This window comes from Mauremys reevesii, linkage group 6 (genome assembly GCF_016161935.1).
Source record: "Mauremys reevesii isolate NIE-2019 linkage group 6, ASM1616193v1, whole genome shotgun sequence".
Classification (NCBI taxonomy): domain Eukaryota; kingdom Metazoa; phylum Chordata; order Testudines; family Geoemydidae; genus Mauremys; species Mauremys reevesii.
In genome coordinates, this window is record NC_052628.1 from 95,124,080 (window position 1) to 95,141,228 (window position 17,149).

Here is a 17,149-nt window from a genome sequence, read left to right on the forward strand (position 1 = left end):
AAATACTTAGTCTCACCTTTAAGGGCCTACATAATGGTAATAACTAGCTCTTAAATAGTACTTTTTCATCAGTGGATCTAAAATCACTTTACAGAAAAGGCCAGTATGGCATGACTGTTGCTGGAATGCTATGTCCACAATTCATGAAGGATGTTGAAAAATTGGAGAGGGTTCAGAGAAGAGCCATGAGCAATGATTAAAGGATTAGAAAACTTGCCTTATAGCGATAAACTCAAGGAGCTCAATCTATTTAGGTAAAAAGGGGATGGTTAAGTTTCCTATATGGGGAACAAATATTTAATATATGGGTTCTTCATAACATAGAACTGTGTAGGGACTGGAAGTTGAAGCTAGCCAAATTCAGACAGGAAAAAAGATGTATATTTTTAACAGTGAGAGTAGTTAACAAGTGGAACCAGTTACCCAGGATCATGGTGGATGCTCCATCAATGATATTTTTTAAATCAAGACTGGATGTTTTTCAAAAATATAGGCTCTAGGAATTATTTTGGGCAAGTTCTATGGTCTATGTCATACAGGAAGTCAGACTAGATGATCGCAATGATGCCTTATGGCCTTGGAATTTGAGTGTCTTCAATTTACAGATGGGGAAACTGAAGCACAGAGCAGCACATAACTCCAGTCCTATTTATTTATCAAACCTGGCCTCTTATCAGCTTTAATACACTGTTTGTTTCTTTCTTCCAGGAGACTTTAGCTTTTTTTTTTTCATACTCACCGTGATACAGGGAATGCCTTTCCTACTCCGATCTGCCATGCCAATATCCTCTTATTTAAATCCCTTCTGAAAACTAATTTATCCACATTGTGTTCATTGACTTACTAGTATATTTATTTTCCTAATTTTAAATACATTTAAAAAAAAAACCTTAACAGAACCAACATGTTTGTGCCTAAACTGACTAACAATATGATCATATTGCAGCAAGACTCAATTTTGCTGGTTCCATCCTCTGCCAACTCTTTGTCATCTTCATTCTTTGTCACCTCTAAAATTTAATTATAATTGTTTAGTGGCAGGGACCATGTCAGTCTCTGTTCTGTGACTTGCCTAGAATGCTTGGATAATATAAATGAATAATAATGTCTCTCCAGGATATATGCAACACAATAGTAATTATTACTTTTCTAAAATGTTATTGTTCATATATGGCACCCGGATGCAGAAACCAAAAACTGGACTGTCCAGGTGAAAAACAGACTGGTGGCAACCCTAACTGCAGATTAAGAAATTGGAATCTTAGCCTAGCCAGACGGCTTAGCAGTAGTCCCATATGTTGTCATGTGGGAGATTGGATTTGAAGTTCAAATGACAGTATAAAGACAGGAAAGGCAGAGAAATACTATTGTAGATTATGAACTTTGCATAATGTTAAGATTTGATTAGGACCAAGTATTAAGTGGTGACATGTCTGGCCATCCCAGCCAAATTTTCTACTGCATGGCACACTTTTTACTAAAGGAACTTTTTTTCTCTCTTAACTCCCACAGTGGATCCTTTCTAAACTGGAAGAAGCAAGAGAAAGTCATCCAAAGTTGTAATCACTGGAGAAGTTCCAAGACACAGAGAACATGGAATGCACAGTTCTGGCTATTGCATTTTAATTGCTGTTTAACATGTGAAACTGTTTGACTATCAGCCCAAAAAAAAAAAAAAAAAAGAGAGAGTTTGTAATAGCTTCATTCTGCCTGTATAATATATAATCATAATCAAATTTTAATTGAGTAATCAGTCAGTCAGGTAAAATAGTCTGGTGATTAAAAAAAAAATTCTACCAACTTTTGGCTTGCTGGGTTTTTTACTTATGAAATTATAGACACCTAAATCTAGATACCTGATTCCTTACAAATATAGTATAAACATGCAGTTGTCTTATGTCTGATTCTTTCATGTCTGCTACAGAAACTGAGCTCAAGAATAATCTGTGTGATTTTAGATGGAGCACATCTTGAGGTGGTGATCAGTACTCAGACTCTAGTTCTCCCATCAGTTTTCACATAGATGTCAGCCACTATGTTATATTGAAATTCAAATGAACTCATCAGAGGTCAGGCAGACTTACTCCGACAGATTGAAGAAAATTCAGAATGACTGCTGACCAGAAATGTCTAACTCAGATATTTAATCTTAGAGGGGCTCTTTATCGATAAATATCATGGAATTATTTCCTTTATTTTTTTATATAAATGAACAGTTCATGATAAACTTAAAATATAGTAAATTCTTTTATATGCCACTCAGATTTAGCAAAAGCTTCAGATCCCCATGACATACACATTGCCATTCATAAAAAAGAACAGGTCAGTTTACCAAAGGAAGTGATAATCTGGGGAGAGGAGAAACAGATAAATCTTTGGAATTATGCTGTGAGTAGTCAGACCTTATTTTAACTATATGAGTGGAGTTGGAATACTTGCATAATGAAGCATATCCTGAGGTTTTAAGAGTACTGTTCAATGCAAGAGTATTCCTAAGGTTACATAGTATTGCATGCAAAACAAACTAATAAATTTTAGAAGACTGCTCAACTAATCATGTTCATATTAAAATAATTTAACAAAAGTAATATTGACTTAACTCACATTTGCCTTTACTCACCTAATAAAATGATTTTTAAAAAAAGTTTAATATCCAATTGGAATAAATATACGTGGCAGCTGGACTTCAATAAAGAAAAGCCTGCTGTGATGTCATATTGGGTAGGGGTTTTGTCAATTTGCTGTTAGGATGTGTGGATAGTAATATATGAGGATGACTTGAAAAATAAAATCTATAGATTAGTGGACAGAAAAGGTGAAGGGGAACTGCAGAGTGGTATATGAACATATTGTCTACTCCAGATTTTGAAGACTATGGAAGGTCTGATGCATGTAGTATCTGCTGCCAAGATGTTATTTCCAAACCACTGTTTGGAATGTGCATAGGGAATTTAATCCTCCTGAAATCGCTGGTGCTGTTTGAGCTATCCAGAACGTTGCTTTGTTGTAAAAGCTAAAGTAAATGGCTTGCCAAACTACAAATCATTTCATGTATACCAAGTCTTTCCTGCTTTGGTGTTTAACCTTTCAGCTGGTTACAAAATATATTGTAATATTATTGTAATTTCCCCCAGAATATTTAATTCTTTGCTATATTGAATGTAAATTGAATCAAAAGAATATAAATAAGTTCCAAACTATGACAATGATTGTGTGTTACTCCTCTCATGTATATCTTTTGTAGTACAGAAAACATGAAACATGCACCAAGAATATTTATTCAAGTTACATTCATACCAAAATAATAGTGAATATATTGCCTTGTTTGATTGTTGATAATATCTTTAGCTGAATACCAGATAATACAAACTTTTCTCAATCCCTGCTTTTTACCACTACTACTTCTAAACTTATACAATACAACTGGATCAAGAGCCTTATCATGATCCTCTCTTCAATACCATTTCATTCTTTCTTCCTATATTTTCTACAAATCCACTCCTTGAATTTCTGCTTTTGGCCTCTCTCACAACTCATGTCTTCTTTGTACATACTCATTTGTATAGCCTTTTTGTTCTCTTATTTTGAAATCATTCCTCTCTATTTGGAGCTTTCTTTTGTTTGATGGGTTTGATTATCACCAACTTTTATTTTCCTGATGTACTCTGCCAATAAAATAATGTTGTGCAAATCCTGTCTTCATCCTGATCACCTAATAAGTCCCTAGAGTACTTCAAAATTTTCTCTATTTCAAATGCCCAGTTCTTAAACTAGATCTTCAAAGACTATGTATAGCTGTGCTCAAGCTCCTGTTTTAATGGATTGTAGTTTTTTCCATTCTTTATGCTATATTTCTCTAAATTATAAACTATTTTGATATAAACCAGCAAAGATCCTTACTCAGAGAGCTTAAAAGAATCTGGAAAGAGTGTCAATTCCATCTATTCCAGAATTTTGAAAAATGCATTTGTAGACTTCCTCCTGCTTTCCCAGTTTCCAGGATCCTATCTTGCCCTGGTTTTCTCGGGCTCCTCTCTTGACCAACAGACTGCATATTCCCCCTATATCATCCTTTCTCCTAGACTCCTATTACTGCACCTGCTATCAGTCTTGATTGCATTGCTACACTTCAGCCATTCTGTATTCAGTGGGAAAGAATATATTAATTTTATTAACAAATTTTATTAAATTTCAGACCTATTTTAATGTCTGCATTTTGATTTTGTCTACTGTAGTGTTAAAATAGTACAGTATACTATAAACATTTATTGAAGCACATTATCATCTTCCCTGTATGAACATAAATTTTCTTCTTTTGAGAAAATAGCTAGTTTGATGTCTCAGAAAAAGTATTGTATGTTTTTAACTTGATTCAAAATAATAGTATTAGTAATAATCATTGACAAACCAAAACATGGAATTAAGAGCAACAAATTTGATAGTTTTTTTTAAATAGTAATGTTGTGTCCAAATGACTAAGCCCTATAAAAAGTGGGGTACTGTAGTCATAAAATATGCAAGAGACATTATTGAAATATATTTATGTCAAAAGATCCAACATCCATTCTACACAACTACGGTATTGCATACCATTAAGGGCTCTATAAAGTCTTTTCCAGGCCTTAAGGTTAAAAAATATATTTAAAAATGTGAATATAGCTTGGAATGTTTTCCTCCTAAGTTATATAGTTTAACGATTTCCATTTTCAATAGTCTTGTGGATTTTGTTACCATGATTGAGGAGAATTGCACCACTTCGTAAGTGTTACCACACAGAACCTTAAGGCTATAAGCAACTAAAGCCAAATTATCTGTCTGGATATACAAGCACAACTCTAGTTATCTTCAAAGTGAGTTGTTTGCACCTGAGAGTGGCATGCAGCCCTGAGTTTTAAGTTTTCCTTGATAAAAAGTTGAGATTTATAACTGGATTTTTTTAATTAAAACTATACAATATGTATACAATATGCATTCATGATACATGTAGTCTCTCTCCCTCTAAATGAATCAGGAATCAGATGTGAGATGTAAAAGTTGCCATAAGTCCTGGATAAAGAACTTTTTAAAATTCCTTTCCTTATTTTCTAATACTTTTATAAAAATAGTAGTAGTAGTGTATGTTTCTTTGTAACCTTTCATAAAAAACACATGTATATTAATTAGTGCTGGTTAGCAGTTCAAAATTTTCTATTTCCACATTTGAGCAGTACTTTGTGGTTCTATCTGGTCTTTGTTTCTCTTACACATGGGCTAAGAGAGTCCATGTATATGAAAATAGTAACTTAAGTGTTGCACTCTGGTCCATCCAAGTTCTTGAGCTTGAACTGTAAACGTGCAGTTTTCCTAAGAACGTAGTCTGCTAATGTTAAATGATGATTTTTATAAATACAATGTTCACATATCTTTGTATGATTGCTAAATCTTGTATAGTTTGCAACCTGACAATATAATCACACAATGCAAATATTTATGCCTGCTATAGATAAATACATTTATTAAAAATTTTAACTTTAAAACCTGTATGTTTGTTTCTTGGTATGGTGTTAGTTTAGAGGAAACAGGGGTATATTCTCTTTAAACAGCATGGAATGTTTCTCTTTCTTGTTGCTTTGAATTTGAGCTCCAGAAAATGATGATGATTTTTCATTAATTATTGAGTTATATATAATACCACCACCATTGCACAAAGAAAAGAGAGTGAGTCTGCTGTATTGTATTTTCAGCAAGCAACCAATAAGTCCATAATTAAAGATATTTTCCAGTGATAAATTACATTTTTCTAGTTTCTCATTGTGTGTGGGTTAATTCTTATTAAAGGTTTGACTTTTCCTATTATCCAGGACAGTTCAGTTCTATAAGAAGATATCCCAGATGTCTCACCTATCTAGCAAACCACTGAAAAATCTGTCCCCGGGGGATCAACAGAATGCAGCGATTCACCATTTTCATTTTTAAACATCTCTGATGGTTTTTGGTAAATAGGGAAGACCCTCTTTTTACTTTACCTCATGTGTTTTCAGCATTTATCTTTGAGGCTATTTTTTTTTTTTTTAGAAAAATACTCATCAGGGACCATTCTCTGAAATGCTGCTCTCAAGCTTCTTTCTCTTCTCCTCAGTGCTGGGTTTTCTTCTTTGAGTAGATGTAGCCGTGCATTCCACTTAGGTGTCTGCGCACCCAGTGCACTGGAGCTGGAGAAATGTTGCCTATCAGCACCCAAAGAGGAGCAGTGCTCATACCTCATGGCTGTAGCCCCTCTGGCTCTTTAAGGCGGCACCACTCCAACCTTCCCTCAGTTCCTTCTTACCCCTCCCGTGTCTGGAGTTAGAGCTCTGTGTGGTCTTAACCTAACAACCTCTCACTAGTGTAGTTTTGTGTTGTTGTATATAGTTAGTACCTTTTAGTATTAGTTCTTTAGTTCAGTTTTCCTTGGTGATGCCCTCACCATGGTTTAAACATTATTCTTCATGTGGGGGAGTGAACCCCAACAGTGGTTCCCATGTGTGGTGCTTGCTTTGTCTCAGCCAGGCCCATGTGAAAGACTGTTGTGCAATCTGCAGATTGTTCACAAAACAGACCCAAGTGGCTCCAGACTTTCACGTGAAGCAGCGCCTGCTTTGGTACCTAGGCTCTCATTAGGTCAAAGTGCTGCCGCTTCACATTCCAGAGCAGGCGCCTCTCCAAAGAAACAGAGGAGCCATTCTCTGGCAGCTGCGCCAAGGAAAAGTACAGGGACTGTGGTCAGAGCTGGAGGCCTCACTCCATATCAATGCGCTGGAGCTTTGCGCCATATATAATGCCTGTCACACATTTTGCGGCTGTATCAGAGACTCAGTGGTTCACATATTTACTGACAATACCACCACGACGTACTAGGTGAACAACCAAAGGGGGAGCACACACCAGATTGCTCTGTCTAAAGGTGATCAGGCTGTGGCAGTTCTGCATCGAGGAGAACATTACTCTGATAGCCAATCACTTGCCCAGAGTTCGGAATCATCTCGTGGACCATCTCAGCAGGTATTTTTCCCTGAATCATGAGTGGTCCCTGAAGGCAAATGTCCTTCTGGTCATCTTCACAACCTGGTCATCCCGACAATTGACCTGTTTGCTACAAGGGACATAGTAGATGCACCTTCAAAACAGACAGACATTACTGATGACCAGTCAATTTTAAGAATGCGAAGGACGTCATTTAACACTTGGCTGCCTGTTCACTCTATCATTTATCTATCAGAACAGTCTTCGTTATCGCCATCACTCTGGCCAGGAGAGTGAATGAACTTATATCTGATCCACCTATTCATAAGGACAAGGTAGGTCTCAGGCCTGATCCCAGTTTCTTACCTAAGGTAGTGTCTGATTTTTCACATTAACCAGACAATTAATTTGCTGTTTTTCCCCCTAAGCCACACTCTAATAAGTGGGGAATTTGTTTTATACTTTGCTTGCCAGAAGGGCTCTTCCCTATTTGGATAGAACTAAGAGTTTTTGTAAATTGTCTAGACTGTCCGTATCTTATGCTAATTACCAGATGGGTTGTACAGTCTCTTCCTAAACTATTTATTTGTAGATTAAACTGTGTGTATTGCTGCATGTTACACATTCGCAAAAGTTCTTGTATCTGCTGCAACTCAACCACATGAGCTGCAGCTACTTCCTTCATTTGTCTTCAGCAGGTGCTAGTTGCTGAAATTAGCAGGGCTGCAACCTGGGCTTTGGTGGACACCTTCACTGAGCCTTATACTCTGGACTTGGCCTCCAGGGGGGCCACTGGTTTTATCAAGGCAGTGCTTCAGTCTCTATTCAACAAGGGCTTTGTTTCTGCCTCCAGGTTAGTTTAGCACTGCTTATCTGTCTGTCCCATAAGTAGGAATATACAGAGCCACTCAAAGAAATGAAGGTTATCCATCTCTGTATAGCTCCTCCCTCAGAACATTGGTGATGCTAAGGGGAGGGGTGCCACAAAGAAATATGCAGAACCATCTTGAAGACCTCCTTTTACAGGTAAGCAAACTTCATTTAAAGGTAAGTAACCCTTTTTTCCTACGTACATTTATTTCAGGCATGTGTCAGTGTTTTACTTTGACCTATTTATTACAATTGTGTTAGTTGATATAACACAACATAAAAGGCACATATGAAGGAAGTTAAGGCTTACAGCAATAATTACAAATAATTTTGTGGTGTTTCTCACCAACTTCACTGAGTTACAAAGATCCCTGTATTCTTGTCACACAACAGAATGTTGTAAAGTGTTCTCAGAAACAGTTGTACAAAAATCTTACCGCTATCCCCGACTGCGGTGTTTCCAGAATTGAACACAGCAGCAAATGAATTGCTGTTACACTTTGAGACATTGTAAGATCACACATGGTTGCAGAAATTAATTAGAAGAACTTGGCGTTTGAACATGAGGTCTTTGCACAAAAATGTATGACTTCCTATGACTTCAAGTTATTGGAAGTTGTGCCCAACAGGGCTCTGTAAGCTAAAAAGTTCTTATAACTGAGTGTCCCAAGCTTCCACAAATCAGATTATTTCTAAAACACAGATTATTCTAGTAATATTGGATGACATGTTCAGAGCTGTAGTGCACGCTTCATGCTGTTCAACAAGATTGACACTTGGCCATTGTTAAACTACAGGCTGGAGTACAACATTCTCTCCCCTTCTGATAAATTGAAAAATTTAATGGAGAGGACACTTAGGAACTGGGCTGAGATGAGGTGCTGATTGTCTCCAGAGTCTGCATACCATAATGGGACAAAGGGAAAGAGGCAAATCAGAGGATACTCTTAGTATATTGCAATTTTCTCTAACCTAATTCACCAATATTGAAGGATAAATCTTCTTTAAAAAAAATTCCTTTTTTGGAAAAAAATATACAGAATTAAACTTCAGTTTTCATAATGTTATGTTGGCATTTCAGTATTTGAATTAATTAGCTAATAACTCACTAACACCTCTTGCCACTTAAGCATGTTACATATTTAAAAATCTGTTGCTAATATTGCACAATTTGGTAGGTGTCAATTTTTTTTAATTATTATTATTTAAATGCAGAGCCTGAGATTTGTTGGGGCCAGTAGAAGATGGAGGTCATCCAGCAGCCTGATTTATGCTGATGGCCTGAGAGGTACACGGGCAGAGTTTGGGACAGAGGCCTGGCTTTGTGGCACAAGCCAGTAAAGAGCAGCACATGGATATTAGGGATAGCTAATAGTGGTAGTTGGCCTGTGAACTTCACGCTCAGGACTCTGCTTTCCTTGATTGTGGGAGGCTTTGTGTGATACAAGAAGCCATAGAAGTGCTAAATAGCTAAAATACTAGTGCTGCTGGGACAGCATTATATATATATGTATTGGTGAAGTTTTGAAGATTATTTTCTAGGATTCTCTAATTAAATCTGGGCAAATAATCCAAAATCTATATCAAACATGTTCTACTCAAATTTTTGGGACAAAGGGAGAAGTTGCAGATTTGCCAACTCTCAAACTTCCTCTTTTGGAGCATTGCCCACATTTGAAGTTTTTGCCAGTAGGAATCTGATGTCTAAAAATACTCAAGGTGAATTTTGGTTAATCCACTAGCTATCCTAATTGCAAATAAATAGTGATCTAAACGTTTTGTATCCTCTTTTACTGGAAAGTGAACAAGTTACAGGCAAATGCTGCTGGGGCACTACTCAGTAAAATATAAAGTCTGCATTCCTTTCCTTGCTGGTTCACCTGGACTATTTGGACTTACTGGAAAGCAAATGCTATTTTTGACAAAAGTTATGTCAATGAGATGGAGAATAGCTTGTGCAAAGAATCCTGTAACAATTACAGTCGCTAAACTTGGTATGCAGAATTGTAGCTCTTGGCTAGCAGCAGCTTTATAGCTGCCTTCCCACTTCTTGTGATGGCTTGTAGCGAATGTGAGATAGGAAAACAATTCCTGTAGAATTTATAGATTTTAAAGCCAGAAGGGACCATTGTGATCATCTGGTATTCCTGCAGCTAGCTTATAACTTCTGGTTGAGCTAGAGCATCTTTTTTGGAAAGACATCCAATCTTGAATTAAAAATTTAAGTGATGGAGAATCTACTACATCCCTAGGTAAGTTGTTCCAATAGATATGAACTGGACTAAGGTTTTCTTAGAAGTCTGTAGGTGGCTGTCCCATGGATTGATTGCTTCCTTCCAGGGCTTTGGCATTCTATGTGTTTTCTCCCATTGTATCGCTAGATGAAGCTGTAAACAGGCTGAAGGATATTAGTGGTGATTCTTTCAAATCTTGGGAACAGTAGTAATGTGATGCCCTAGTAAGAGCATATTTTATTGGTCTAACAAACAATTGGGAGTCCACATTTTTGCTTTCAGCTCCTCAAGGTTGTGAATTAGTGAGATTTGGTTTATGTTGAATGCTTTAATGATGGTGAACGTGCATGCTCTTTGTGGTCAACTGGGATGCAGTTTTAACAAAGAAAAGGTTTCTGTAGCCATTAAAAGTCACTTAGCTAGTGGTGTTAGCGATAGTTGGAAGCAAATGGCATTGGTTTGTATGCTTCATGGCAAGAGATTTCATGTGTTATGTTACTGAATATCCAAGCCAGAGCTGACAAGTATGTCAGGTGTGTTGAAGATGGCAGTACTACCTGTGACCTGGAAGACATTGATTTTACCAGCTGATTTTGTTCTGGACTTCCTCTATGATTAACCCATTGAAACAAAACACATGATTTGTAGCTTAAGATTGTCTCTTCCACACTGTCACGTTTGCTGAACTGTCCAAGGGTCTGCAGACTCGGCCACTGTAGATATTCACAACTCCAACCCATACGTGCTGTGCATGAATCACTGGAGTACCAGCTGTTAAGAGCAACGCTTTGTTGTTTTTGTCCTTGTTGGATTCAGCCCCAGGAATGTTTGCTGCTGATAAATAATTTCACCTACATGGGCAGGGAGGCCTGGGTACAGCTGAATGTTTGTTTTTCCAACTCCTGATTATGAAGTCAACTTTTGTGTGTTTTAAAGGAACACAGGGATGCTGCACTGGGTCTTGCTCTAACATTAAAGAAACAAACTATTTTGATCCACTCCTTAGGGCCTCTTGTTTTTTCATAAGATGAGTATTTCCCTCATGACCAGGCATCAGTTCTTTCTTATAAAGAAACCTAAAGTACTCATTCCTTTGGGAATGAGAGATCATACCTGTTGCAGAGGCAGACCTTGGCCAATGGAAATCTGACAGCTTTAGCTGTTATGGTAGCATTTCCCAGAAATAACAGATAATAGCCAAGGGGGATTTTTTGGGTTGGCATGGAGGTGATACTTGTTATTTTAAGTCTGTAGACTTTAGGTGTGTGGGTTTTGGCATTGTTTAGGGAGCATTCTACTATGCACTAAGAAGGTGGTTATAACTATCACTGGAGTTGAGCAGAGGGTAGGCTTCTCCCCACTGGCTTCATATTACTTATTTATATTATGTTAGCATCCAAGAGTATAAATTAGGATGAGAGCCTCACACTATGCTAACACCCAAAGAGAAGCTGATCCTCTCATGGGCTGGTGGAAGGTGTTCATTTTACATGCAGGAGAGGGAAAATCTTGTCAAGTCCTGAGGGTTGGCTTAATCCTAAAAGTCAGTATGAATGTTTTATTAAGGAGTATTCGCTAGACATAACAGTGGTATTGTTAGATCTATTTCAAGGTACTCTTCACTGACTAGCAAAAGTCTAGCAGATATAATGCAGTGTGCCACATTATTGATGACTTTCAGCCATAATGAGAGGGTTGAATTGTTTGAGTTTGTTCATCACTGATAGAATGTCAGACATTAGTGCATATATCTTAAATGGATACTGTGGAAGAAGCTGGTGAGAATGCTCTAGTAGTCTGAAAGTAATATGGTGTGGTTAAGGTGTTAAGTATGCCTCCTACACCTGCTTGTAAAACCCAAATACAGAGCCTGTGGTAAGGAATACAGTTTATATATATATATGCACACACAGTAATGGAAATGAGTAATTTAGGGGCCAGTTCAGTACATGCAACTGCATCCTCAAAGGATGGCAGTCTTATTCTTCCTCTGGCAAAGGGCTGTTGGAGGAATCACCTGGGGCCTAGAAACCTCAGCTATTGAATGCCCTTTCTAGCCACTAAGGTCTGCTAGTGAATTGCAAGTGCTGGGTACTGGTGTTATACTGTCATTTTAATAGAAGTGACAGCTATGTGCTTTATACACTTGGCTCTTGTGTATTATTGCCAAATGACATCAAAGACACGTTAAGACTTTTGGCATAGCAGCCTACGAAAGACACTTCCAACATAAAAATCTAAATGATTAAATTTAATATATGGCCCCAAATTCATTAAAATGCTAATAGCTCATTCTAACTTAAATGATAAATCTTACAGTATCTAGCATTCTAAAATAGCATCACTTTATCATTTCTAAGGCATCTCAGGTTAAAATTTCCTACTATAATTTTCATGATTACGAAATGCAATAAAAAACCTTAAGAAAATAACAGATGAATGGCAATGGATTTATATATAGTTCTATAAAATATTTTTTCTTAAATACCCTTTGAACCACAGTTGTCACAAAAAAACTCACAGCCAAAATTAAGAAAGGAAATATAAAAACAATATTTAAAATGTATAGTTTAAAAAATTGTAAACATTGTAAGTTCTTCCTTAAAGTTCTATTAATCCACTTCTCTTCAGTAAATATTTCAAGATCAGCAAATGTATGGGAACAACCTCTGTTTCTGTAAGTAAATTGTTTCAAAGAACAACTATTTGTATCTGTGTCATTCCATCTTGTGGAATTTTTTTAGAATACACTAGCAATGTTTTTATTAGTCTATGCTGGGTGGGTAGATGGATCCAAGCAGGGTTTCTCCTTTACACCAGGTTGAACTCCCTCAGGTTTAGCTGTAGGATAGTGTCTTTGACAGCAGCAAAGACAAAGCGGATATTCTCTGTATCTGTGGCACAAGTGAAGTGTGAGTAGATTACTTTCTCTTTGTCTGGATTCTGGTCCTGGTACAGCTTCAAAATGAATTCTCTGGCAGCTTTCACATCTTGTTTAGGTCCTGTGTACGGGCATAATGGATAATATTTTTAAAGGCTATAAAACATTATGTAGTTCAAACAAAATATCAGCCAGCCCATTCAAATAAATACCTAGCCATATACAATTTATTGCAGACACTATTTTTGCACATGGGATAACTACCAGGAGATAGCTTTTTGTTGATATGCTTGCATAAATCTAGTGGGGCTAAGCTTGTTATAATATGTAGAAATGGTACTGTTTGATTAAACTTTCTGATAAACTTCTGTGGTAAAACATTGTCATCAGTACAACATTCACTCAAAAATGTTCCTACAAATTACTTTTGTATGATAGCAGCCTAAAGCAAACATATTCAAAGTGCCAACAATGTTTAATGTATAAATAATGTAAGACTATAAATTATCAGAACGATACACAGAGTATATTTATTAGCTTATTATTTTACGTAGTTTTCCCTCTTTTGGAATATTTGATATAGCTCTGCATATTATAAACTGTTTCTATGGCAGTCTGCATCCTGGGATTTTATTTTGCTAAGAGGGAGGTAGACTTCTTCTGTAAGTATTTTAATCAAAGGAATTTTCTCAACTTAAATTTAGGATTCAATACGATGTAATTAGCAAGCTAATGCATTTTACTGTAACTGACAGGTCTGCACCTAAAATGCTGACCGATTTAAATCAGTGTCTTAATCCATTTTCAGTGTAGGTCCATCATTCTTTTGGGATTATTGAATAGATACTGAATTTCAGTATACAAATGACCGCACTTTAAAGCAAGTTGTACAGGTCACAGCAACATTATCTATTAAATTAAAATGCACCAAAGGGTTTTCTTTAGACTATTTTGTTTTATCCAGTTATTTGTGAAATGCCTAGACAGTACAAGAATGACTAAAGTAGAGAATAAACTATATCACAATATATTTAGCAAACACCTAGAAAATGTACTGGAAATTTTTAGAATATATAGTACAAGGGAACAAGTTTCCCAATATTAAGTAAAACCAATTATCTTCCTCTGTATCAAAATGCATACTTTTCAACTTTGCATTCAAAAACCAATATTTAAAAATCTGACTCTAGCAATAAATAATATTCATGTTGCTATGCCACAGTTGTGCCCAGGTACCTCAAAGAAAAGAAACGTGTGTTATCAGAGGTCAGGCTAAATGAAAGTTTCCAACACTATGGCTGCATAAATCAGCTCTTTTAAAAGCCTCTTGTCCTGATCTTGCAATTTACAATATAGTCACACAGGTTGCCCTAACTGCTAATGGGCTGTCTGTGGCTCAGCAGTCCATCCACATGTTGCAGGATCAAGGCCTATGCTTTCAATACAACAAAACTGCAACTTATATACCACAACCTAGGCCTATATTTTAACAGGCAGAATTAAAAAAAAAATTAGTTGCCAAATTACCTCAAATATATTACACAATCTCATTCATAAAGCAGGCAGGGAAATCGCAACTAATAAGGGAAAAAGGTAAGGAGATTAACACTCACATTTAGAGTTTACATTTGATTTTAAGTCACTGCTGTGAACATAGTCTAGAATAAAAGCTCACCTGTGTATTCTGGGAAATAGCTGATTAGATGGGAGTACATGATTTTCTCTTCTAGAAGATCTTTTTTGTTTAAGAACAGAATGACTGAAGAGTTCAGAAACCATGGGTACGTGATGATAGTTTTAAATAAGGCTTTGCTTTCTTCCATTCGATTCTACAAGGAGACAAATGAATTTGAAATTCAATTGTTTTAAAGCAGTACCATATACATAATCAGGACACACAAAAATCAAATCACTCACACCTCAACCATCAATCCAAAAATGAAGTTCTCCTTAAAACCAGTGCATTTTCAAGTTTTCTTACCAGGCTTTCTCTGCCCAGCAGAGCTGTAGCAGAAGTATTAACTACCCTACTTAATATTTTATACACACACAGAGGGCTTTGGATCCAGCCTGCCTGAAGCTAAGTGAATGGGCAGCATGATGCATAAAATTTAATGGAAGGTAATGCATATCAGAAGTCATCTGAACTACTCATGCATGTTACTGGACATCACTATGGCCAGCCCAACGAAAGCCTCTGGACTGCCACTGCACATTTTGGCAAAGAGCAAAAAGGTACGTGAGAATTCATAAGGGATGGGTTAGCAAACACTGAAAAGTATTGTAATTAGAGCTGGTTGAACCTACAAATTTCTGATTAGCAGGAAATTTTCAATAGGTTGAAATTTTCCACAAACTGAAAATTCATTTCAGAAACCATGACTGACACAGGGTGTTTCTGAAACAAAACATGCTCCACAGGGATCATGGCAGCTGCATGAAACTGACAAGCATTTCAATTCACAGCGGCCGGGGCTGCCAGGGCAGCTCCACCATGCAGTCTTCCCCAGGCCTTCCAGATTCTCAGGCCAACTCACTCCCAGGACTTCCCACTCTGGAGTCTGGAAGCCAGGAGGTCCCCAGTCTGGCCCAGTCCACAATGGTGCAGCTTCCCTGCAGATAGGGCTTTCATGCTCCTTGCCCTGAAAGCCTCAAGTGGAGTTCCCAGCAACCTCCCAGGAGAGCTGACAGAGAACCAGGGTAGGCAGGGAGGTTTCCATCAGAACTCTGCCTGTGATTTGACCAAAATTCGAACCAGAACTGTTTTCAGGAAACAGTTTAATTGGCATTTTCCAACTAAACTTTTACTAGCAATTTTCAGACCAGTTCTAAGAAGATAGTTATATAAATCCAAGCATATAGCCTTACTTAGGATATTGTGTTCAGTCTTGGTCATGCTATCTCAAAAAAAGTTGAGAAAAATAACAAGGATTTGGAGATTGGTTGTGAAAGCAAATAAGACATGGAAAGGACTTCATATGACGAGATGAAAAATAAGAGGTATGATTGAAGTACACAAAATAATGAATGTTGGATTAGAGAGAGACTATTTACCTTCTTTGTTCCGTGAAATTGAAAGTCAAAAAATCTAAAACTGATGGCAGGAAATAGTTTTTCCACAAAACACATTTAACCTATAGAACACATTGCCGCAAGATATTGATGCCTAGAGGCTAATTAAAGAGAACATCCACATATTTGATAGTAGTTATCTTTAAAACATTTCAGAAGGTAATGGATGGAAAGGGACTCAAATATCTATATTGTAAAGAGGAGTACTTATGGTGGTACATTAACAACAACAATCTTAGCTGCCTTCTCTTCTCTTTTTGCACAGCTGGCAAATGAAAGTGTAGACGGGATCAGGTCTCCAGCCCATAATTATTGGCAGCTATGCCCATCTTCCTCTTGGACAGTGGTGGTCTGTGGCCCATAGTTGAAAGACAGCTGAGGAACAGTGTTCAGAGTTAAGGAGGATTGGTAGTTATACTTTGTGAGTACTGTATTTCTAGACTTTAATATTTAGGTTTTTTGAATTGCGCACTATAACTTCCTGACTTTCAAATAAGGGGGTTTCTTTCAATAACTAGACTGTTCCATTAATGAAGTGGTTGTAACTCAATAGTCAGCTTTTATTTTGGCCATTTTGTTTCTATTAGACATTTCTATAGGGTTTTTTTTTATATATTAATGTGTGAAAAGCTGTTCTCACTGAAAGAGCGAGGCAAAACGAAGATTCCTGCAGCAGTTAGAAGCTCCTCAGGAGGTCCTTCTGGGTTGTGCGGAAGCTGTAATAGACTGATAATGCTGCACTTCCAACTTTGTAAGGGGCAAACTGTTAGTATACATGCATTTATAAAGCACTAGTGGGGTTCCCCCCCGCCTACAGAAATACAAGCCTCTTTTTTTCTATGCCTTATCAAGATCCGCTCATTCCTTACCTCATTGTCACATTCAGCCAGGACCTGGTCGTATTCACTTAGTGCAACTAAGAAAATGATGGAGGTAACGCTTTCAAAACAGTGAATCCATTTCCTTCTTTCAGACCTCTGGCCACCTACATCCACCATTCTGTTAAACAGAAACAAACAGCACGATGATTGACTTGTGTCTTTTAAATATATGTAGTTAATATGTAGAGAAGCTGTCAACCAGTAGAACTCAAGACACTTTTTTTCAGGAA

General features: G+C 37.1%; 2 protein-coding genes across 4 annotated transcripts in view; one reads left to right on the forward strand and one right to left on the reverse strand.

Annotated features, from left to right (window-relative positions):
• The window catches only part of VPS13A (vacuolar protein sorting 13 homolog A), a 303,373-nt gene extending 301,573 nt beyond the window's left edge, over positions 1 to 1,800 (forward strand). For both annotated transcript variants that reach the window (XM_039545239.1, XM_039545243.1), the window contains one exon: positions 1,513 to 1,800. In XM_039545239.1, the coding sequence (XP_039401173.1) occupies positions 1,513 to 1,563 (51 nt within the window). In that variant the 3' untranslated portion in view covers positions 1,564 to 1,800. The remainder of the gene's footprint in view (positions 1 to 1,512) is intronic.
• A 10,521-nt stretch (positions 1,801 to 12,321) lies between these two features.
• Positions 12,322 to 17,149, reverse strand: part of LOC120407850 (guanine nucleotide-binding protein subunit alpha-14) — a 55,118-nt gene continuing 50,290 nt past the window's right edge. The window contains exons 5-7 of one of the 2 annotated variants that reach the window (XM_039544082.1): positions 16,908 to 17,037; positions 14,642 to 14,795; positions 12,322 to 13,087 (exon numbers count right to left, since the gene is read on the reverse strand). In XM_039544082.1, the coding sequence (XP_039400016.1) occupies positions 12,897 to 13,087; positions 14,642 to 14,795; positions 16,908 to 17,037 (475 nt within the window). In that variant the 3' untranslated portion in view covers positions 12,322 to 12,896. Of the gene's footprint in view, positions 13,088 to 14,641; positions 14,796 to 15,912; positions 16,414 to 16,907; positions 17,038 to 17,149 lie in introns of those variants that run through there. The other variant, XM_039544083.1, reaches the window with a different exon arrangement.